The sequence below is a fragment of the Aspergillus undulatus genome (genome assembly GCF_047715775.1).
Source record: "Aspergillus undulatus strain CBS 261.88 unplaced genomic scaffold BDV17scaffold_36, whole genome shotgun sequence".
NCBI classification, from domain to species: domain Eukaryota; kingdom Fungi; phylum Ascomycota; class Eurotiomycetes; order Eurotiales; family Aspergillaceae; genus Aspergillus; species Aspergillus undulatus.
The window spans coordinates 136,512-154,106 of record NW_027396640.1 but is presented as its reverse complement, the minus strand read 5'-3'; the positions used below and the strand labels follow the sequence as shown (position 1 = coordinate 154,106).

General features: G+C 51.4%; 8 protein-coding genes across 8 annotated transcripts; 6 read left to right on the top strand and 2 right to left on the bottom strand.

The window, feature by feature from the left end:
* Nucleotides 1-3,610: 3,610 nt before the first annotated feature.
* Nucleotides 3,611-4,467, top strand: BDV17DRAFT_133258 (uncharacterized protein). Its single transcript, XM_073754172.1, has 2 exons — nucleotides 3,611-4,031; nucleotides 4,165-4,467. The coding sequence occupies exons 1-2, from the start codon at nucleotides 3,761-3,763 to the stop codon at nucleotides 4,338-4,340; spliced, it is 447 nt and encodes a 148-aa protein (XP_073614004.1). The 5' UTR covers nucleotides 3,611-3,760; the 3' UTR covers nucleotides 4,341-4,467.
* Nucleotides 4,343-6,746, top strand: BDV17DRAFT_133249 (TCP11 family protein). The gene is made up of 2 exons (XM_073754171.1): nucleotides 4,343-4,477; nucleotides 4,718-6,746. The coding sequence occupies exon 2, from the start codon at nucleotides 4,790-4,792 to the stop codon at nucleotides 6,626-6,628; it is 1,839 nt and encodes a 612-aa protein (XP_073614003.1). The 5' UTR covers nucleotides 4,343-4,477; nucleotides 4,718-4,789; the 3' UTR covers nucleotides 6,629-6,746.
* A 227-nt stretch (nucleotides 6,747-6,973) lies between these two features.
* Nucleotides 6,974-8,117, top strand: BDV17DRAFT_267671 (uncharacterized protein). Its single transcript, XM_073758396.1, has one exon. It carries the CDS (start codon nucleotides 7,472-7,474, stop codon nucleotides 8,039-8,041), a length of 570 nt encoding a protein of 189 aa, XP_073614002.1. The 5' UTR covers nucleotides 6,974-7,471; the 3' UTR covers nucleotides 8,042-8,117.
* Nucleotides 8,118-8,564: 447 nt separating this feature from the next.
* Nucleotides 8,565-10,267, top strand: BDV17DRAFT_267668 (uncharacterized protein). The gene has a single exon (XM_073758395.1). The coding sequence runs from the start codon at nucleotides 8,634-8,636 to the stop codon at nucleotides 10,152-10,154; it is 1,521 nt and encodes a 506-aa protein (XP_073614001.1). The 5' UTR covers nucleotides 8,565-8,633; the 3' UTR covers nucleotides 10,155-10,267.
* Nucleotides 10,268-10,432: 165 nt separating this feature from the next.
* On the bottom strand, nucleotides 10,433-12,820 carry BDV17DRAFT_267667 (uncharacterized protein). The gene is made up of 3 exons (XM_073758394.1): nucleotides 11,457-12,820; nucleotides 11,150-11,407; nucleotides 10,433-11,097 (listed from the first exon to the last, which is right to left on the bottom strand). The coding sequence occupies exons 1-3, from the start codon at nucleotides 12,507-12,509 to the stop codon at nucleotides 10,759-10,761; spliced, it is 1,650 nt and encodes a 549-aa protein (XP_073614000.1). The 5' UTR covers nucleotides 12,510-12,820; the 3' UTR covers nucleotides 10,433-10,758.
* Nucleotides 12,821-13,447: 627 nt separating this feature from the next.
* BDV17DRAFT_132984 (nicotinate-nicotinamide nucleotide adenylyltransferase) lies at nucleotides 13,448-14,960 on the top strand. Its single transcript, XM_073754169.1, has one exon. The coding sequence runs from the start codon at nucleotides 13,987-13,989 to the stop codon at nucleotides 14,857-14,859; it is 873 nt and encodes a 290-aa protein (XP_073613999.1). The 5' UTR covers nucleotides 13,448-13,986; the 3' UTR covers nucleotides 14,860-14,960.
* BDV17DRAFT_132953 (uncharacterized protein) lies at nucleotides 14,961-15,811 on the bottom strand. Its single transcript, XM_073754166.1, has 2 exons — nucleotides 15,484-15,811; nucleotides 14,961-15,390 (listed from the first exon to the last, which is right to left on the bottom strand). Exons 1-2 carry the CDS (start codon nucleotides 15,551-15,553, stop codon nucleotides 15,062-15,064), a joined length of 399 nt encoding a protein of 132 aa, XP_073613998.1. The 5' UTR covers nucleotides 15,554-15,811; the 3' UTR covers nucleotides 14,961-15,061.
* Nucleotides 15,706-17,374, top strand: BDV17DRAFT_132978 (J domain-containing protein). The gene is made up of 3 exons (XM_073754167.1): nucleotides 15,706-16,301; nucleotides 16,390-16,638; nucleotides 16,697-17,374. Exons 1-3 carry the CDS (start codon nucleotides 16,070-16,072, stop codon nucleotides 17,236-17,238), a joined length of 1,023 nt encoding a protein of 340 aa, XP_073613997.1. The 5' UTR covers nucleotides 15,706-16,069; the 3' UTR covers nucleotides 17,239-17,374.
* Nucleotides 17,375-17,595: the final 221 nt, after the last annotated feature.

The following is a 17,595-nucleotide window of genomic DNA, read 5'->3' as shown; positions in this document are numbered from 1 at the left end:
GGCGATGAGAATCCCTACGCTCCCTTCCACGTCATGTTTTGTAGCGTGAGTTCGGCGCTGCAGTGGTTGAGTAGGAAGTCGTACTCGCCCCAGTAGACGTGGAGGGAGATGTTGTATGATGTAACCAAATCTGGGAAGATAGAGTGCACGGGGGCTTATGGTTGTTGGGCGCCTAGAGTAGAGATGATGCTTGGATTACAATATTCGAGTGGTATCGGTATACGAAGGTGAGCGCTGCCGCTGGTGGACTCGGCTGCTGACTGCGAGGTTGAGGCTGAGGGAAGCACTTTCAGCGCGATCTGGACGTCGGCTCGGCTGAAGTACGAGTCAACCAAGCGGAACTGATCGATTGTAGTATTATCATGGCTGATGTCATATACGTCGAAATCCTCGACTTTTGTATTAAGATACTGGTATGCGGTGGAGAAGGTTGCACAGGGCCCGTAGCAAGAGGAATGGATCGCTGAATAGACCTCCTCTGGTGTCGTTACAATCGGGCTGCAGGTTAATCCACCGAAAATGTTACTGTGACCGCTTTCTAGTTCACCAGGTACATGGATGACCTGTTCTGGGGGAAACTGAGCTGCTTGTTTCAAAACATTGTCAAAGCCGCAGAGCTGCACGCTTTTTGTGAACGTCCAGGATATCATCCGGTATTTGGAGAACGGCCTGCTGCGACTCTAGATATTTTCCTATCATAGCAGAGATTGCAGCACTGTTGCCGATCGAACCATCCCCAAAGGTCATAGAACGGAGATCGACGGGAAAAGAGTCCTGATTGTCGACAATCGCAGAAGCAAAATACGATATATACGCCGGCCCACTATTCCCCCACCAAATGTACCTGCTTTGTCTACAGGTGAGGAAAGAGGGCAAAGAACGACTGCAGCCAATCGTAAAAGCGGGTGATCTAAGGGTCACTTGCGGTTGCATAGCCCGTTGCGATGGGCTGGTCGACATAGAGGACATGTCAAATTTGGTCCAGGAATACGGGTTCGCGACTAAACGAGTTGAATTACCATCAAACGATATTGGGCCATTTCCGGTGGTCAGTCCGATCAAGGAGGAGCAACCAGGACCACCATTAAACCAGACTGTTCAGGTTCTTGTTAGTGTGAACCAGGAAAGCATTGCAGAAGGATGAACTAATTGGATTATCGTCGTAGACAGCATCTTCGGCTTGGAAAAGCCAGAAAAACAGGGAGTTTCCAGGTTCAATTTGAGGGACGGGCAGTCATCCAGCCCAGCTGGGAGGGAGTGGAGGTGCGCCTGGCAGGCAGCCAACTTTGAACTGGGAGATATCCGGAACGGCAGACGCTGCGCTGAAGATCGATAGAGAAGCTACCGTCAAAGCAAGATACCGTAAAGACTGCATGACGCCGATGCAACAAACTGTGTCAGATTAATGTATAAAGCAAGGTAGAAGGGCGGTAGTAGAGCACAAGTCGTCCGTCCTATGTGGAATTGGGCGACACCAGGTAACCCAGAAAAAAGAAGAAAAAGAAGAAAACACAATGCATATGGTTAGCCACACGGTTTGGAATGATTCCAGAAGGCCTGGTAGGAGTGAGTGTTTTCCATATTCTGACCTTAATAAGCCATATACTCTATTGAGGCCTGAATGGAGCGATTGAGCGGAATCCATCGTGACGGGACAGTCAAAGTCACATAGCACGTTGAATGAGTGAGCAAAGCAAGTCGGGGATTCTATTGGTCCATTGGAACATTAATGAATCGTCATAGACTAGCAGGCGTCTCTGCCTCTTCCAGCCGGGCCAGGAAAACGTCGTTGTTGTTCATGATGGATATAGAGGAAGTCAAGACATCTTTCAGTCTTTGTCTGAAGTGGCCATCACGCCGGTGTTTTGCTCTTCTGAAACTGGAAACCATGTGCGAGGCAGTTAGAGTTAATAAAATTTCTCAGAGCGCCAGTGTACTGTATTGTGAGTGGCTTAAAAGCAATTGGAGGAAGATGCATGAAAGTAAGGGAAAGTTGAGAAAGAAGTATCAGGTAACCCCGAAGCAATTCACATGACTGGGCGTGTGCTGACATCCCGTGATCCCGTGACGGCCTCGTGGTCTCGTACCGGCTCGTCCTTTGTCGTTCTGACGCTTCTTCGTAGCTCCATCGCTTCATCTTCCTCCTGGTTCTGCTCCAGACAGCCACGATGTGTTCAGCACAGTCCAGTAGACGATAACTCCTCCCTTCCCGGCGCCACCTCTGCATTCTGATCCAATCGCACGTCGCGACCAGTCGGTGCTCTATCGAGATAGGACCTTGCCTGCCCTGCCTCTCGCACTACTCCCTCACTTAGCCCTAACATGAGATGCCAATGACCGGAAGGAGAGGAGCGATCGCATTGTCAGTGCTTTGCCGTCTGGACAACAGAGCGGGACACAATGCTTTGAAACAAGGTCACCGCTGTGTCGTGGGCGTAAACAATTTGGTTTCCAATGGAATCCCCATCGGCCTGAGTCCGACATGAGAATGAGGCGGCCTACCATGTGGTCTGTGAAGATCTAGTCGAGCTTGCGGTAAAGTGAGGCGTTGAAACAACCAGACTCCGCCGCTCCTTATTCGCGTTCGGTCTAAGGGCCCCAACCACATGATTGTCAAGACTTTTTCTTCGTACGCCGTTCTCGAGCGATCTCGCCATCAAACCGTTGACGTGAGTGGATCAGCTTGGATATCCAGAGCTAGACGGAGGGAATGATCAAGCGAAGGTCATGCAGCGGCGAATTGCACGATGTCGCTTGCCAATCGTACTAGAGACCCCGACCCGTGGCACTGTGCCAGGCGTTGAGTCAATGCTCACATATCGCCACAAATCGGCGACCCCCATGCGCGCGGGCTGATGGCAGTATTGCAATTTTGACTCTTGACAATTTTGAGGCTTCCCAGCACCACGCAGCGATTTAGCCACGACCTGTTTTCAGGCGTCGGTATCGGTAAACCCACTCAACACGGCGTGTAACGCGATACCACGAATCCCACAGGAGTTGCCCGTGACCCTTGGATGCTGAACCGAAATGTCGGTGACAAGAACGGGTCTCCGCTGGGGCTTTAATTATAGATTTACAACTCAATTGCTCGGGAGGCCCGCTAGCCCGCGACAACTCAAAACTCACGTTCTGGAGACGGAACTGAAGCGCAGTAAGCGGACGGGATCAGTAAGAAAGGCAGCAAATCGAGAAAAGAATTCAGGGAACCAGGTTATATACAACTGTAGTCGGTTTTGAAACGGAAATGAAGCTGTCGGCATGTTCCGAGGCGCCGAGAAGCGCAGCTGGCTGAATGCGACGATATTCGAGAATCATGAAGCATGAAGCTGATGGTAAGGCGACAAAGTACGCGGGACAGTTTGGAATGGGGCCAGCAGGAATGCTCAACGATGGTCCTTTCTGAAAAAGCAATGGACGCGATCTCCAATTGTCCTCTGCACTGACGGGAAGCTGCATCCAGTCGCCGCTGCTGGAGAGTCAACAACAATTGCTTCTTCGGCCATTCTTCGAGAGCTAGATCTTGGATCTTGAGGAGGGAGGAGCCCTCCGGGAGTCACATTCCAGGTCAAGCAGGGTAGGGGACCGTGAGGATTGTTTCAGGGATCCAGTGGGCTCGTCTCTAACAGATCCATCACATTCTGTCCCGTTTTCGGATACTAGCAGAGTTTGTGTGCACCGTGCAGCAGACGCTTGGCCGTGCTGCTCCATTCCTTCAGTCCTTCGCCCAAGTCGTCGATGGCGATGCCCCCCCCCAGGGATGTCCCCTTTACTCGCCGCGCTCTCCACTCCCATTCAAGGCGTCTGCAAGCGTCAATCTTCAAGCCTCACCTTTTTTAGCTGTTTTATCATTCAGTCTTCTGTTTTGTTTGGTCTTTATCTTTTTTTTGACTTTTGCATTCACATTCCAATTGCATTGCTGTTCGCATCGCATAGCACCTTCTTCTTGCTGTCTGAACTCAGTCATAATAGACTGCCCCTTCTTTGTCCCTTTGCCTACTCTTCGTCTTCGTTTTTATGTTCAAAGCAGAGTATGTCTTTCTTCGCCTTGTCATTGGCTATAACAGCGCGCCCTGGTCCCAGCTCCTTCCCTGTCCTGCTTCTCTCTCTAACGGTTAGCTGCCACCGCGACTGACAACTAACTCTATACTCCCGCCAATGCAGTCGCCGCCAGCGTCTTTGTTTGCTTGCCCTTTGACAACGCCGGCCTTTGGCTGCATCTTCCCTTTTCTCTCTCTCTGCTTCCTTCCTTCCTGTTCCTCTGCCCTTCAGCAATTTTGTCATCCCTCTATCTGGGCTCTGTTACTGTTGCTTTTTTTTTTTTCGCTTTGCCCAGGTGATTCTTTCTGGGAAAGAAGAGAGCAATCCATTATAACGAGCGAAACGCCCCGGAAGAGTATTTTCCACTATCGATCTATTATTCGCAGGACGGACTCAATTGCCCTTCTCGGATGCGGTCGGCCAATCCTGCCTGCAAGTAAGTTTTTCCATCTCTGCGTCCCTGCCTCACCTTGTTTCTCTCAACAACCCCAGGCAAGGACTGAGTCACTGACCAAGGGCTGTCAAGGGACTTTTATCCTCCTCGGTTGATCGACCCGACAACGGAGTAAGGGCCACTGGCTGTGCCTTGCGTCCGAATAGGGGGCATGCTCGTGACCCTGACAACTTATTAGCTTATCGCAACGAACCTTGGTCTTAATTCTCCATTGTTTCTTAGTTGCGCCGGCTTTCCTCCGCGAATCCCCCTCCACCGCCACTTCGGATCTCGTGAGTCGGTTACGAATGGAAGATGGTCCAACAGACCAAGGAAGCCCTTCGGGATGCGCCGGGCAAGCAAGAGGATGGCACAGAATGTTCCCTAGAGCCATACCAGGGTAACGGCCACTCCAAGGTTTCACCCAAGAACGATTCTCTAAGTCGCAACCCGGACACGAGGAATGCAAAGGAACCCGCGAGTGGAAGCCATCGACCGCAACAGGATGGCTTTTACACCCAGAAGTCTCGCCAGCCCTCGCCTTCATCGAGCTTGTCCACGGCCCCGCAATGCGCACGCTTACCCTCGTCCAAAGCATATATTCCTTCAGCCCTATGTCTCAGTTCCAGGGAGGTGAACCTCTTGGTCACAGCGAACAGGTACCCTCCCGTGACCAAGAGTACGCTGAGCGAGCTCGATCTGCCTTGTATCATGGGCAATATCAACCTCCGTATGGATGCCAACTTTGACCGCGATCTCCACTTCAAGCCCGATCTCGGTGGAGAAAAAGGCATGAAGAAACGGAGAGACGCTGCAGACTACTGGGATGCAATGGCCTCTGAGATACAGATATATGCATACCGCGCGTCCTGTGGGATGAATATCGAACCAGATGAGCATAATAATGAGGACTTGACTTTCGAACCTCGACTACCGGCGCTGTTTGAAGCTTTACAAGACGTGCTCAAAACCCTTGTGCCGGAGCGTGATCACCCCAACATTATGGAAAACCTTGAAGTGTCACTGCTCATGCAACAGATTCGAAAAGGAGTCCTCGACATGGTTGGGATTGCAAAGTGGCTTGCAGCACTGCTCAAGACGCATTGCGCTCCAATGCGTGATGCATTAGCAGACCTCATGGTGGAAAAGATTTCTTCGGGCTCGCAAATGCAGAACCCGAGAGAAATTGTCTCCGGTCTCAACACTTTATTTGCAATCCTCGAGGCTATGAAACTGGACGTTGCCAACCATCAGATCCGAGCTTTTCGTGTCCTCCTCGTTGAGGATACAATTCCTTTTCTCCAAGAGTACTTTAAGACCAAGATTGAGAGGGATGGCTTTCAAGTAGAGTCCTCTTTGCTGTGGTACCAAAACGTACGGGAGCGCGAGCTGCGTAGGATGGAGGACTCGACGCAGACTGATGGCTTCTGGCCGCTTTCGCTTTTGTTCCGAGGATTGACCGAATTTTTACTCCACTTCCATACGCCTGACGGATTCCCAGACACTTTTGCCTTCGACTCAGAGAGGCTGTGGCAGCTGCGAGCGGAATTGCAAAACGCCATCAACCTTGACATCTGCTGGTACATCTTTCACCAGTATATCCATTCGCAGAGGCAAAATCTTCGTGCTCCGGCGCAAACATTGGCCACTTTCCGGTCTCGAATTGGAACGCTGATGGCTGAAAATGAGAATTACATTCGCGGATCCCCTCAGTGGTTAATGAATGTGCGCTGTATCGCTTTGGAGATTGCGCGGTTTGTCAGCACTCAATGCGGCAGCGATGGCACGATATTTGACGACATCATCGGCCCAATCGAGGCATCATTAGAGTGGCACCTGTCGAATGAGCATGGACTATTTCAATACTTCCAGAACTCCGTTCGGGAGAAGCTGCTGGAAGCGACGTTTGCCACGGCCAAGAGGTACCTCAACATGTCGCCGCTTGCTATCTGTGACTCACAGCGACCCTCACTTCATACATCCGCCGAGCAGCAATACGATATAGAGCGGATCTCGACTCGGTTGGCACACATTGGCGTGTTGCATTGGAGGGTGTGGGCTCCTATGCTCTATGTGCGCGACAGCGTGCCATCGACCAATGAGTCGATGTTCCAATCTGAAACCGAAATGGCATATGACCGTCTTCCTTTCTAATATACTGCTGACACTTCAAGTGCAGTAACTTCGATCACTTCTAGTCCCTTTTTTTCTATGTTTGTTAGCATTGCAGTTTAGCGTCTTTGTTGCATGGCGATGTCAGGGTGGGCGTCTGGGCATAAATTATGTTTACGGCGTCGTTTCGGTCCTGTTATGTTGGAATAGAGCATTCTTCGAGTTATACTTCTGTACGATAATGCTAACACCTACCTCAAGGGCTTTAATAATATATTTTAGCGAACCCGAGCAGTGGCGTCCGAGCACGTGGCTACATGGATGTGTTTATTCTTCGTGCTGAGAGAGTACAGAGTAGTATATACACTCGGATAGACTGGACACTCTCCGTAACAAAACATCACAGAAGACAATCGATGTGAAGAAGTCACAGCATCACCACCAGAAACATGACATTGGAGAAGCATGACGGAAATACAATCTTCCAGGTCATGCATACATAAGTGCGTTCAGCCAACTACTCTGTCAACAGACCATCTTGGGGGCTATTTTACTTGTAATGATGAGTTTTTTGCTTGCTCGCCTATAGCCTCGGAGAACATCAGCATCATTCATTGCCCGCCATCTGCATGCCGCTACTTTCCAATCTCTCAGCAGTCTAAAGTAGTCCATTCTGTGTGTACCTACCTTATCCGTGTCAAGAATTGAATATGTCAGCCGCTTAGCATTGGCATTCATTCGTGCGATCAACTAAGCTAAGATTGATTCTAGATCTTCACCCTGGGAACGTCATGTTCCATTTACCAAAATCCTTCAACAAGCTCTCTCCTGATCAGTTCTACGAACGATTCGGACAGCCTCGAGTCGAGCCAGTCGAGCGCCTTGATGGCAAGCAACTGCCCAAGGGAGTCGGAGTCCCCACTCACGGCGTCATGCCCGTCTGGCTTGGAAAAGGCAACAATCTCTTGGAGCTCTCCGGGGCAAGAATTTTCCTTACGGACTTTGAAGAATCGTTCTTACCCTCGCACACGCTACGTGATTATTCGAACACGCCAGCTATCGGAAGTATACTTCCGACCTCAGTTTGGTGAAACAGTATCTTTATCATTATCATTCCCTTCTGACATCTGGACACTGACATGCATGATGTGGGAAATCCTCGGGCAGAGGACCCTCTTCGAGGGATTCCCATCCCCTTCCGACGATTGGATGATAAAAGAGCATGTGAAAACGCTTGCTATAAAGCAAGTACCAGAAGGGTGGCGGGCAATATGGATGCGGCCTGTGCTATCAGAGGGCTTACCAGTGAAGGACGCAGGATGGACGGGAATCCAAATCGAACATTGGATGTTCGACTCGAAGTCTCGATTCAGGAGCCGCGACGTAAGAGGGGGATGGAGCTTATGGGTGCTGACGGGTAGTCGGCGTTTCTTGAGTTGGTTAGGGGCATGTTGAGGTTCAGGGCTGGGGATAGGCTTACTGTAAGGGAGGTTATGGGTCAAGGTGGAGGGTGGACTGGCGCATGCCGGCTGTGGAGGGGATGGAGGGGTTTGGGAAGCGATAAGATTTGAGATTGGGAATTTGGATCCACAGAACTGTAAGGTATACACCATTTTTTTTTTTTTTTTTTTCCTTTGAAGGAAACAAGCCGCCTATATCTCAATCGCGGACAGTAATTGCCCTACTTTGAATGGTACCTACAGCAAAGATATACCTTCGACACTCTCCAACCTTCAGGGTTACAATTCACCCACCTCTAGACCCACTAGAATCGGAGGTGGAGATTCATCTTGAATCATCAATGTACACCCCCAAATGCAAGGCAAACGACAAATACTCACAAGGGCTTGCGAGCACCTGGAATTATGCAGACTATATCCGCATTATTTATATTACATAAGCATCCTATACATAACCAACTACCTATCCTTCATAAGAACAACATGTTCAAACCTCCTACTCAATCCCAAGGAAAAAACAACAATCGACCTTACTTATCTCCTGCCATTAATTCTACTCAGGAGGTAAGGGCAAGAACAAGGCCCAAATGCGAGTTACATTCCACCTCCTCAAGCAAAAACCCGCAGCAGCAGCCACAGCAACAGAAATCACAAAAGTCACCTCTCTATCATCATCATCTCCGTCAAAATCAAATCCATTCCCATGGCTCCGGACGCTTAAAACAAAGCAGTTGCAGCACCTAGCTCAGCGGACGGGATTTCCGTGCTCGGGGACTAAGGCTGTTATTCTTGAAGGGTTGGAGAGGGGGTTAGCTGAGTATAGGGGTTTGCAGGTGCAGGTGCAAAATGGGACGGGAGGTGTGAAAAGCAGTGCGAAGGGTAAGCAAAAGGGCAAGGTTATTGGCAAGGACGAGGGCGAGGAGATCCGGATTTTAAGTATCGATATGGGGATTCGGAATTTGGCGTTTGCGGTTTTGGGGGTGAAGGGGTTGGATTCTGATTCGGATTTGACGGAGGCGGGTTTCTTAAATGAGCTAGTTGGTCCTCATTCTCTTCTAGAGGACGAGAAGGAGAAGGAGAAGGGGAAAGGCAGGAAAGGAAAAGGCACCTCTCTTGAGCTCACATTACGTGCCTGGCGCAGGGTCTCCCTCCCAATGGACAGAGGTTTCTCCAGCGACGAATTCACGCGGTATCTTGATGGTCCTGGTCCTGGTCCTGGTCCTGGCCTTGAGGCTGCAGAGCCCAGCCCCAGGCCCAGTGCCGAAGAAGAAGAGAATGCGCTTTCTGAATCAGGAGGGAAAGGGAAAGGACGAAAAGACAAAGCAAAAGAAAAGGAGAAACACACCTTCTCCCTGCAAGTCTACGCCACCCATGCCCATTCCATGCTAACCACTTTACTGGCGCGATACAACCCAACGCACGTCCTCATTGAGCGCCAGCGCTTTCGATCTGGCGGAGGGTCTGCGGTGCAGGAGTGGAGCTTGCGTGTGGGCATGTTTGAAGGGATGCTCTGGGCCGTTTTGCATTCATTGCGGATGCTACAACACGTGCAGCAGGGTGCTTCGGCTTCGGCTTCGGCTTCGAGGCCAGGACAAGGACAAGGACAAGAACCAAGGGTCATTGCAATTGAGCCGAGTAGGGTGGGGAGATTCTGGGCGCCGTCAACGACAACTTCTTCTGCGGATCCTGGTGCCAATACTGACACTGTTTCCGGTGAAGAAACGGGCACGAAGAAGAAAAAGAAGAAAAGTACCACCAGCAGTCGCGAAGGCAAGAAACTCAAAATTGACCTCGTTGGGTCCTGGTTGGAGAATGATACCTTTTCACTTTCTGCCGGGGATGGCACTCAAGAGTGGGTGGATGGGTATATGGCGAAGTGGAAGAAGAGCTCGACCTCGAAATCAAGATCGAAATCAAAATCGAAGTCGAAATCAACGCTGGAGTCAAAGAAGAAAGAAACGGACTCAGCTGCCCCCGACATAACCAAAATCGATGACCTGGCCGACTGCCTCGTACAAGGCATAACATGGCTAGAGTGGGAGCGGACGAAAGGGCAAGTCGTCCGACATGTAGATGGGAGTGAATTTCGTGCTGATCTTCCTTCTTGAAGATGTGGGTAGCTTTAATCCTGGTCCGTGTTGTGCTGCGGTGCGTCTCGAATTTGATACCCCTAGAAGTGCGAGTTGTCTGCTTTGTTACGATGAATTCAACTTCAGGCAGTCTTAAAGTCCGTGTTCAGTATATATATGTAGATACACCGGTTTTAGAAGGTGCTTCGGTCCGGCTCAGTTGGGAAGACCATAAGGTAACACCTAGGATAATCGAGCCACTGAATCCACCACCCAGATACTCTTCCAGCTACAGCAGTGCGAGCTACACCAATAGGTTTAAAAAGCTAATCGTAGCATGAAATTGAGAAACCGGCGAGATACATGTTGGCAGTCATCAAGCGGGATAATTGGCTTTTAACTTAACATACATACAAAGAAAGAGAAGAAGAAAAAATTGGGTAAAAGTGTAGAATTCGAAGAGGTCGGATTCCACCAGTGAGAAGAAAAGTAAATGCCAGAAAGACACGATAAAGTAGACAAATTTAAATGATACGTGGTAACGGACGGGAGATGGTACATCCGCTCCCTGATATTCCTGATACTTAGTTCATGACGTCCATCTCAAGCCTTGGCCCTCGCTGTTGAACTCAGCCTCGACCATTTAAACGACACGGCGACGCCAGGCCGTAGGGAAAGGCTGGCGGCTGCTGGTCACGAAACCGCTGGGGGTGATCGTGGGGAAAGAGCTATGGACAGGGCGGCTAGGGTAGGGAGAAGGAGTGGGAGTAGGAGTGTAGGAAGGCGCGTACGAAGCACCGTCCTCCTCTTCCTCCTCGCAGTCCTCATCGTCGTAGTCCTCGTCGTCTTCATCCTCCTTCTCCTCGCTAGAGCCAGTGCTAGCGCTTCCAGTCTCTTCAGGGCTAGCAGAGACGTGCTCGTTGGTGTCAGGCGAGGTGATAGCAGCATCAGCATCGGTAGGGGTAGCAGTAGCGTCGGCGGTCTAAGTAATTAGTGGTGTTTTCTTTTCATAATAGAGGTAAAGTTCAACATACCACAGTGACGGTGAAAGATTGAGTGACAGTCACAGTCTCCGGAACGCAGCTCTCGGCAGCGTAGTCTCCAGAGCCAGGGCTAGAGGAGCCAGAGCCAGATCCCGAACCAGAAGAGCTTGAGTCGGAGCCGGAGCTAGAGGCGCCAGTGGGAACGGCGGTGACTGTGTATACGTTGGTAGTGGTAGAGGTGAGGGTGGTGTCAACACCGGATCCAGAGCCGGAACCGGAGCCGCCAGTAGCATCGACGCTGGTGGCAGTCTAGAAAGGGTCAGCATGAATACTTCCAGATAAATAGAGAGTTGCCTACCTCGAAGACGGTGGAGGTACGAGTAGAAGTCTTGTGGATGGTGGTGGTGACAACACTGGTGACGGTACCCTCACTCACGGTGTAGATGGCAGTCTCAACGTCCGAGTCAGAAGAGCCAGGAATGGTGGCAGTGCTGGTAACTGCTGGAGGCTGGATAGTGGCGGTGACGACGCTGGTCTCGGGAACACCTCCCTCACCAGTGTTAGTGACAGTGACAACCTCGGTGCTAGGAGTAGCAGTAACGTAGACAGTGCTGGCACCGGGGGTGGGAGTGACAAGGGCACAGCCGCCGCAGATGGTTGTCGTGGAAGTTAGAGTAGTCGTGGAGAGGGTGCTGGTGACCGTAGTAAAGGTGGACGAGCCGGTAGTAACAGTGTCAGTAATGGGGCACCAAGTCACTGTAGTGTAGACAATCTCGGTGGTCACCGAAGGAGCCGGGGTGACAGCAGCCGAAGAGGATTCAGGGTAGGCGCTGGTCGGGATGAGGGGAGTGGAGGAAGGAGAAACAACGGGGGACGAGGGAATGACGGGCACAGAGGGGTTCACAGGCACAGATGGAACCACTGGCGCTGAAGGAGTAGCAGGCGCAGATGGGACCACGGGGATAGATACGGACTCAGAAGCCGCAGGCTGAGAGGGAACCGCGGGCTCAGAGGAAGTAGCAGGCTGAGAGGGAACCGCAGGCTCAGAAGGAGAAGCGGGCTGAGAAGAAACTGCGGGCTCAGATGGGGTAGCAGGCTCAGATGGAACCGCAGGCTCGGAGGGAGCAGCGGGCTCGGAGGGAGCAGCAGGCTGAGAAGGAACAGCAGGTGCAGCTGGAGTCTCAGAGGGGACTGCAGTTTCAGTAGTAGGGACAGCAGTCTCAGTGGGCACAGTCGCAGAGGTAGGGAATACGGTCACAGTGTCCGTGGTAGAGGATTCCGCGGCCGGGGGAGGACCCGAGGGGTGAACGGCTCTGCGATGAGCATGGTTGACGTGACGGGCGTGAGAAGCCTCGCCAACAACAGCCAGCGCACCCAAAAGAGCAACAGAGAGCTTGGATGTGAAGCGCATCGTGATGGCTTTGATATTGGATGGTTTCTGGTAAAGAATGGTTTGGGAGAGTCGGTTTGTTTGTGAGAGAGTGGAAGCGAAATCAACCCGCTGTAAAGAGTGACTGGGTGGAATGAATGAACGTGTCTCTGACACTGAGAGAACGTGGGAGCGACTCTACCAGAGAGAAGACGATGGTGGTAAGGGAAGGAGGAGAAGAAAAGAAAGAAGAGAGAGGGAGAGAAGGAAGATGGATGGCGCGGCGTTTGATTAAATCTGGAGACCTCCGGGCCTGAGACGCCCCAATGGCCAGACCGCAGAGCAGACTAAAACTAACAGACCAAGAAATTGTATATTGTGTTCTATTATTGTTACTCCGGCTGTTACATTCCCTCAATAATGGCCGACATATAGATTAGGAGGCTTGAATAGCCTGATTCATGTTATTGCTCCCAGACAATGGCAAGATCTCTCACATTGTATCGTTGAGGACTCGAGAGTGCAGCCGGTAATCTCGTAGCCGAGCCAAGTGGGTGAGAACGTTTCATCTCCTTTGCCCCCCCACTTGTGCCTCAACCTTCATCACCTCATCTCCTGAAGGGATAGTAATAATAAGACGGACGGTCGAGAAGCTGCGCACGTTACACGGAATATCCAGCAGTGCAGCAGTCGTCAGCGGCGTCTCGTGGTGATACTGCAATGATACATCATCATTCCTGGTCATCCACGAGGATCGCTGCAGGTCCAGGCCGCCATCTGGAATAGCGTCGATCATGATGGAAATCAACCGTGATCTGATATCAGTGGAGACAGCGCATCTGTGCAAGAATGCTGTGTTCACTTTCTTCAGGCACGGCCCAGGCTTGTGTTACTAACTTACTTGACATCTCTGGCGACTTTTGACCCTGCATAGATTGACCAAGTGTGACATTGATGGCATCCGACTTGGCTGGGCTGGGCTGACAGTCGGCGGCCACTCGGCGCCAGTGTTTCAGTGTTTCAACCGCAAAGGCCGGGGCCATTCGGTACTCCGTGGAATTGCCTCAGCCACCAAAGCTCGCGGAGAGGCCAACTGCAGTGCCCCATTCGCCCTCTAATTTCTACCTATCCACCAGAGAAATAGACTCCGAAGAACAGAGTGGAGGGATAGAATACCTTGGTGCCTGGTGGTGGCGGTGCTGTTGGCGGCAATAGTTCACCACTTCAGGACAGCCTCGGTATCTTGAAATTCTTGGACCATCTGGTATGCTTCATGAAGAGAAGTTGGAAAAGCTGACGTCTCATGTTAGAAGGTACCTGGATATGGAAATCTTGGCTTCTCACCCTGAAACCCCCATTTCCAGGGTTCAGTGTCTAAATGTCATCATCGCCCGCATTGTGCTTGAACAATGGACAATGCCCCGCACGGCAGAGCAACAACTCCGAGGATCAGGACTGTGCCTGAAAGCCTGAAACAATCACAACTTGACTTCGCAACAAAGGTCTTGGCTCTATTAAAATGTCCTCGTTCCAGACTACAAGGGAACAATACTCTTCAGCCCTGAAACGCTTCCTCGACTCTCCCAAGGACTTCGAGGTCATCACCTCCGTTGCCCGCGCAGGCGAGACACCCCGCCCGCCGTCTGCCGCCCACACTGAGGCAGTCCTATACGTTCTGGACTCCTCCTTCAACCCTCCGACTAACGCGCACGTTCACATAGCTGGGTCTGCGATTGTCGAGAATTGGAGTCAGCCCGTCTGGGGGAAACCGTCGCGCGTCCTTCTCCTCCTTGCAACACAGAATGCGGACAAACCTTCGAAACCGGCCTCGTTCGAGGACCGACTCATCATGATGCAGCTCTGCGCGCAGGATCTCATCAAGAGCATATCCGCGTTTGTAGATGCCATCAATTACCCCGTGATAGACATCGGCGTGACCAAGAAGCCATACTTCGTGGACAAGGCAACGGCCATTGAGAACGCAGAAGTATATCCTCCATCCCTGCAGCAGGTCCATCTCACCGGCTACGACACTCTGATCCGGATATTCAACACCAAATATTACCCACCAGAGCATACCCTCGCGCCGCTGGAGCCGTTCCTCTCCAAGCATAAGCTGAGAGTCACGACACGCCCGGACGATGAATGGGGCAGCAAGGCTGAGCAAGGGGCTTACCTTGCCGACCTAGCACAAGGAGGGCGCGAGAGCGAAGGCGGCAAGCGGGAGTGGGCAAAACAGATTGAGCTGGTCCGAGGAAGCATGACTGAGAAACGACCTGTGAGTTCGACAAAGGCACGAGAAGCTACTCAGGCGAATACCGCAGATCTGGGCTGGTTGGTACCAGATTCAGTCCGGGCCTTTGTTCTCTCGGAGAAGCCGTACTCGGAGTAATTCTCGCTCATATATAATGATATATAACGGAAGCCTCCTCGCATGCAATAATAGTAATACATATAAACATCGATACCAAGCCAAACACCATACCAACCCATCTAATAGTATACATCGTCCATCCATAGGCCATACATTCACTCGGGGAGCTCAAAGTCCCTCCCAGCCTCATCTTTTTATACCCTTCTACTCAACAGAAACCCTACACATCTTCCTCATCCTCCCTCTTCCCAAGCGTATAAGCCAACCCCCCACCAACCATATTAACCAAACAGAGTCCCATCGTCGCGCCCCGCGTAATACCTCTCGCGCCCCACTTCTTCATAAACGGCTGCTTGCGTCGCCCCGCGAGTAAAAGGTAAAGACCCGACCAGGCCGCACTGATACCAGCGCTATCGGTCTTGAAGCCATTCAGGTTCGCGTAGGATGTGAAGAGTAGGACTGGTGGGAAGAGCATAGGCAGTGCTTGGAAGGGGCGCATATATTGGGCTGTTATTAGGGTTGCGAGGAGGGTTGGGGGGAATGGGTTTTCTGTTTAGGTTTTTATTAGCATTGGTTTAGGACTTTAAATAGGTATGGGCTTGAAGGTTGGATGCCGTGCGGTGCGGGCGGTGCGATGCTCACCTCCCCATGCTCGGAATTTTTGGACGAGGGTTTGTTTGGCTTCTTCTGCTGTTGAGGTCGAGTTGGCCATGGTGAGTGGGATATCCAGATGAGAGATCCGACTGAAAATCAATTGGAACTCTGATGTTTGTGTAGCCGAAATTAGATGAAGTCAAAGACTTGGATGCTTTACTGATGAACTCAATTCACCGCCCACAAGACCTCCGTCCGGCAGTGGCCGAGCGAGGGCAGCAGTGAGCACCGACCATACAAACGAGTCTTAGCGCAGAGCCAATCCTTTGTCTCACCACGTTCATCAGTCGTCAGATCTCCGCCAACCCCGGCCCTCTCCAGCTGTCTCTTTGACTGGTCGCTTCACTTCCACTTCACGTCGCTCGAATACCATCGGGAGGTCTACTCGTATATACTGGGAGCGTCTTTTTCTTACTCCCCAGCATCGCCCACCCATCGCCCATCGCCCCTCTAGCCGTCACGAACGCCACTACTCGCATATCTCCGAACCGAACTGGACAAATACACAAACAGGCTAACCAGACACGAACTCCAAAAACTCTAGGCCTACCCGGCCTCAAAACCCAACTGAATCATGCCCTCCGACGCGAGAGACCATAACCAAGGCAACCAAGACCGCAAATACACGCCGGAGCAGAAAGCGGCCGTGATCCGGATACGAAAATGCAGCGCGACGGCGTTCTACGAGATTCTGTCGCTGGAGAAGACGGCGACGGATAGTGAGATTAAGAAGGCGTATCGCAAGTTAAGTCTTGTTACGCATCCGGATAAGAATGGGTATGAGGGGGCGGATGAGGCTTTTAAGAGTGAGTTCTTACTTAAGATATGTCGAGCGGATTGGCATGAGCTGGGGGCTATAATTTGTGGAGTGGACTACGACTAACGCTGGTGTAGTGGTGTCTCGCGCGTTCCAGGTCCTATCGGATTCGGACAAGAGGTCGAGGTATGATAAGTTTGGCGGCGATCCGGATAGCAGATTCCAGCCGAGTGGTGGTCCGTCTGGGGCGTCGCCTTTTGGCGGCGGGTTTGGGGGCGGGGGATTCCCTCGTGGAGGACCAGGGTTTGATGGTGAGATTTCGCCAGAGGAATTGTTTAACCAGTTCTTTGGTGGTGGGCTTGGTGGTGGATTTGGCGGGCCATTTGGTATGGACTTCTTAATCCGCGTGGTTTTTTAAAGGACAATATACTGATAAATTTGTAGGCGGCCCTCAGTTTGTCTTCAACATGGGCGGCGGTCCTGGCTTTAGGGTTCATCAGTTTGGGGGCAACCGGCCCCGAAGACGCCCTCGCGAGGCCGACGCACAGTCCGAACCTATGCCGTCTCTCACCGCTACGTTCCGGCAACTTCTACCTCTAATCCTCCTCTTCGTGCTCCCGTTACTCTCCTCCCTCTTCTCCAGTGGCGGCTCTACGGCCTCTGGGCCATCATATCGATACGACCCAATACCCCCTCACACGCAGCAACGAACAACGCCTGAGATCAAGATAGACTACTATCTCAACCCGAAAGACGTGACCGACTTCAGCTCGCGAGAATTTCGCAATTTGGATAAGCAGGTGGAAGTGGACTACGTTAAGAAGCTGAGATATGAGTGCGAGAGTGAGATTATGGCGCGCGATCGCATGATCCAGGATGCCCAGGGCTGGTTCTTCCCGGACGTAGAGAAGATGAAGGCCGCCCGGGGGATGGAGCTGAAGAGTTGTCGGAAGTTAGATACCCTGCCGCTGAAGCGGAAGTACTAAGTGACGATGGGTTCTTGGGTTTGACATGGCATTATATTAATCGTTGACTGTTTCAACCTCATTATTACTACGTCTTGTGCAGATATTGGCCTTGCATTGATAATGTCTCGATTTCGAAGCACCTTTGCATTCAGGTAGAAACTGCATACTGTTCAAAAAGACTCGGGCTTCATTACTAGTATTAGTATTTGAAGACAAAGATAAGTTGGTTGCGGGGTGAATGAATTGCTGCGGACGACTCCGAGTTCATTATGCATCGACTTAGTAAGATTTCACTGGCTGCGGCGAACCCCAGAGACCATAGCAGAATCTCCGATGGACGACTCGCATCGACCTTTATAATCCCCGACAAGTCCT

Coding starts and splice junctions, on each gene's coding strand:
- BDV17DRAFT_133258 (XM_073754172.1), top strand. CDS start 3,761: ATGTCCCCTTTACTCGCCGCGCTCTCCACTCCCATTCAAGGCGTCTGC. Junction 4,032..4,164: donor GTTTTTATGTTCAAAGCAGA/GTATGTCTTTCT, acceptor CCGCCAATGCAG/TCGCCGCCAGCGTCTTTGTT.
- BDV17DRAFT_133249 (XM_073754171.1), top strand. CDS start 4,790: ATGGTCCAACAGACCAAGGAAGCCCTTCGGGATGCGCCGGGCAAGCAA.
- BDV17DRAFT_267671 (XM_073758396.1), top strand. CDS start 7,472: ATGGCAAGCAACTGCCCAAGGGAGTCGGAGTCCCCACTCACGGCGTCA.
- BDV17DRAFT_267668 (XM_073758395.1), top strand. CDS start 8,634: ATGCGAGTTACATTCCACCTCCTCAAGCAAAAACCCGCAGCAGCAGCC.
- BDV17DRAFT_267667 (XM_073758394.1), bottom strand. CDS start 12,509: ATGCGCTTCACATCCAAGCTCTCTGTTGCTCTTTTGGGTGCGCTGGCT. Junction 11,408..11,456: donor GTACCTCCACCGTCTTCGAG/GTAGGCAACTCT, acceptor GACCCTTTCTAG/ACTGCCACCAGCGTCGATGC. Junction 11,098..11,149: donor AATCTTTCACCGTCACTGTG/GTATGTTGAACT, acceptor CTAATTACTTAG/ACCGCCGACGCTACTGCTAC.
- BDV17DRAFT_132984 (XM_073754169.1), top strand. CDS start 13,987: ATGTCCTCGTTCCAGACTACAAGGGAACAATACTCTTCAGCCCTGAAA.
- BDV17DRAFT_132953 (XM_073754166.1), bottom strand. CDS start 15,553: ATGGCCAACTCGACCTCAACAGCAGAAGAAGCCAAACAAACCCTCGTC. Junction 15,391..15,483: donor AAAATTCCGAGCATGGGGAG/GTGAGCATCGCA, acceptor AAACCTAAACAG/AAAACCCATTCCCCCCAACC.
- BDV17DRAFT_132978 (XM_073754167.1), top strand. CDS start 16,070: ATGCCCTCCGACGCGAGAGACCATAACCAAGGCAACCAAGACCGCAAA. Junction 16,302..16,389: donor GGCGGATGAGGCTTTTAAGA/GTGAGTTCTTAC, acceptor ACGCTGGTGTAG/TGGTGTCTCGCGCGTTCCAG. Junction 16,639..16,696: donor TGGATTTGGCGGGCCATTTG/GTATGGACTTCT, acceptor ATAAATTTGTAG/GCGGCCCTCAGTTTGTCTTC.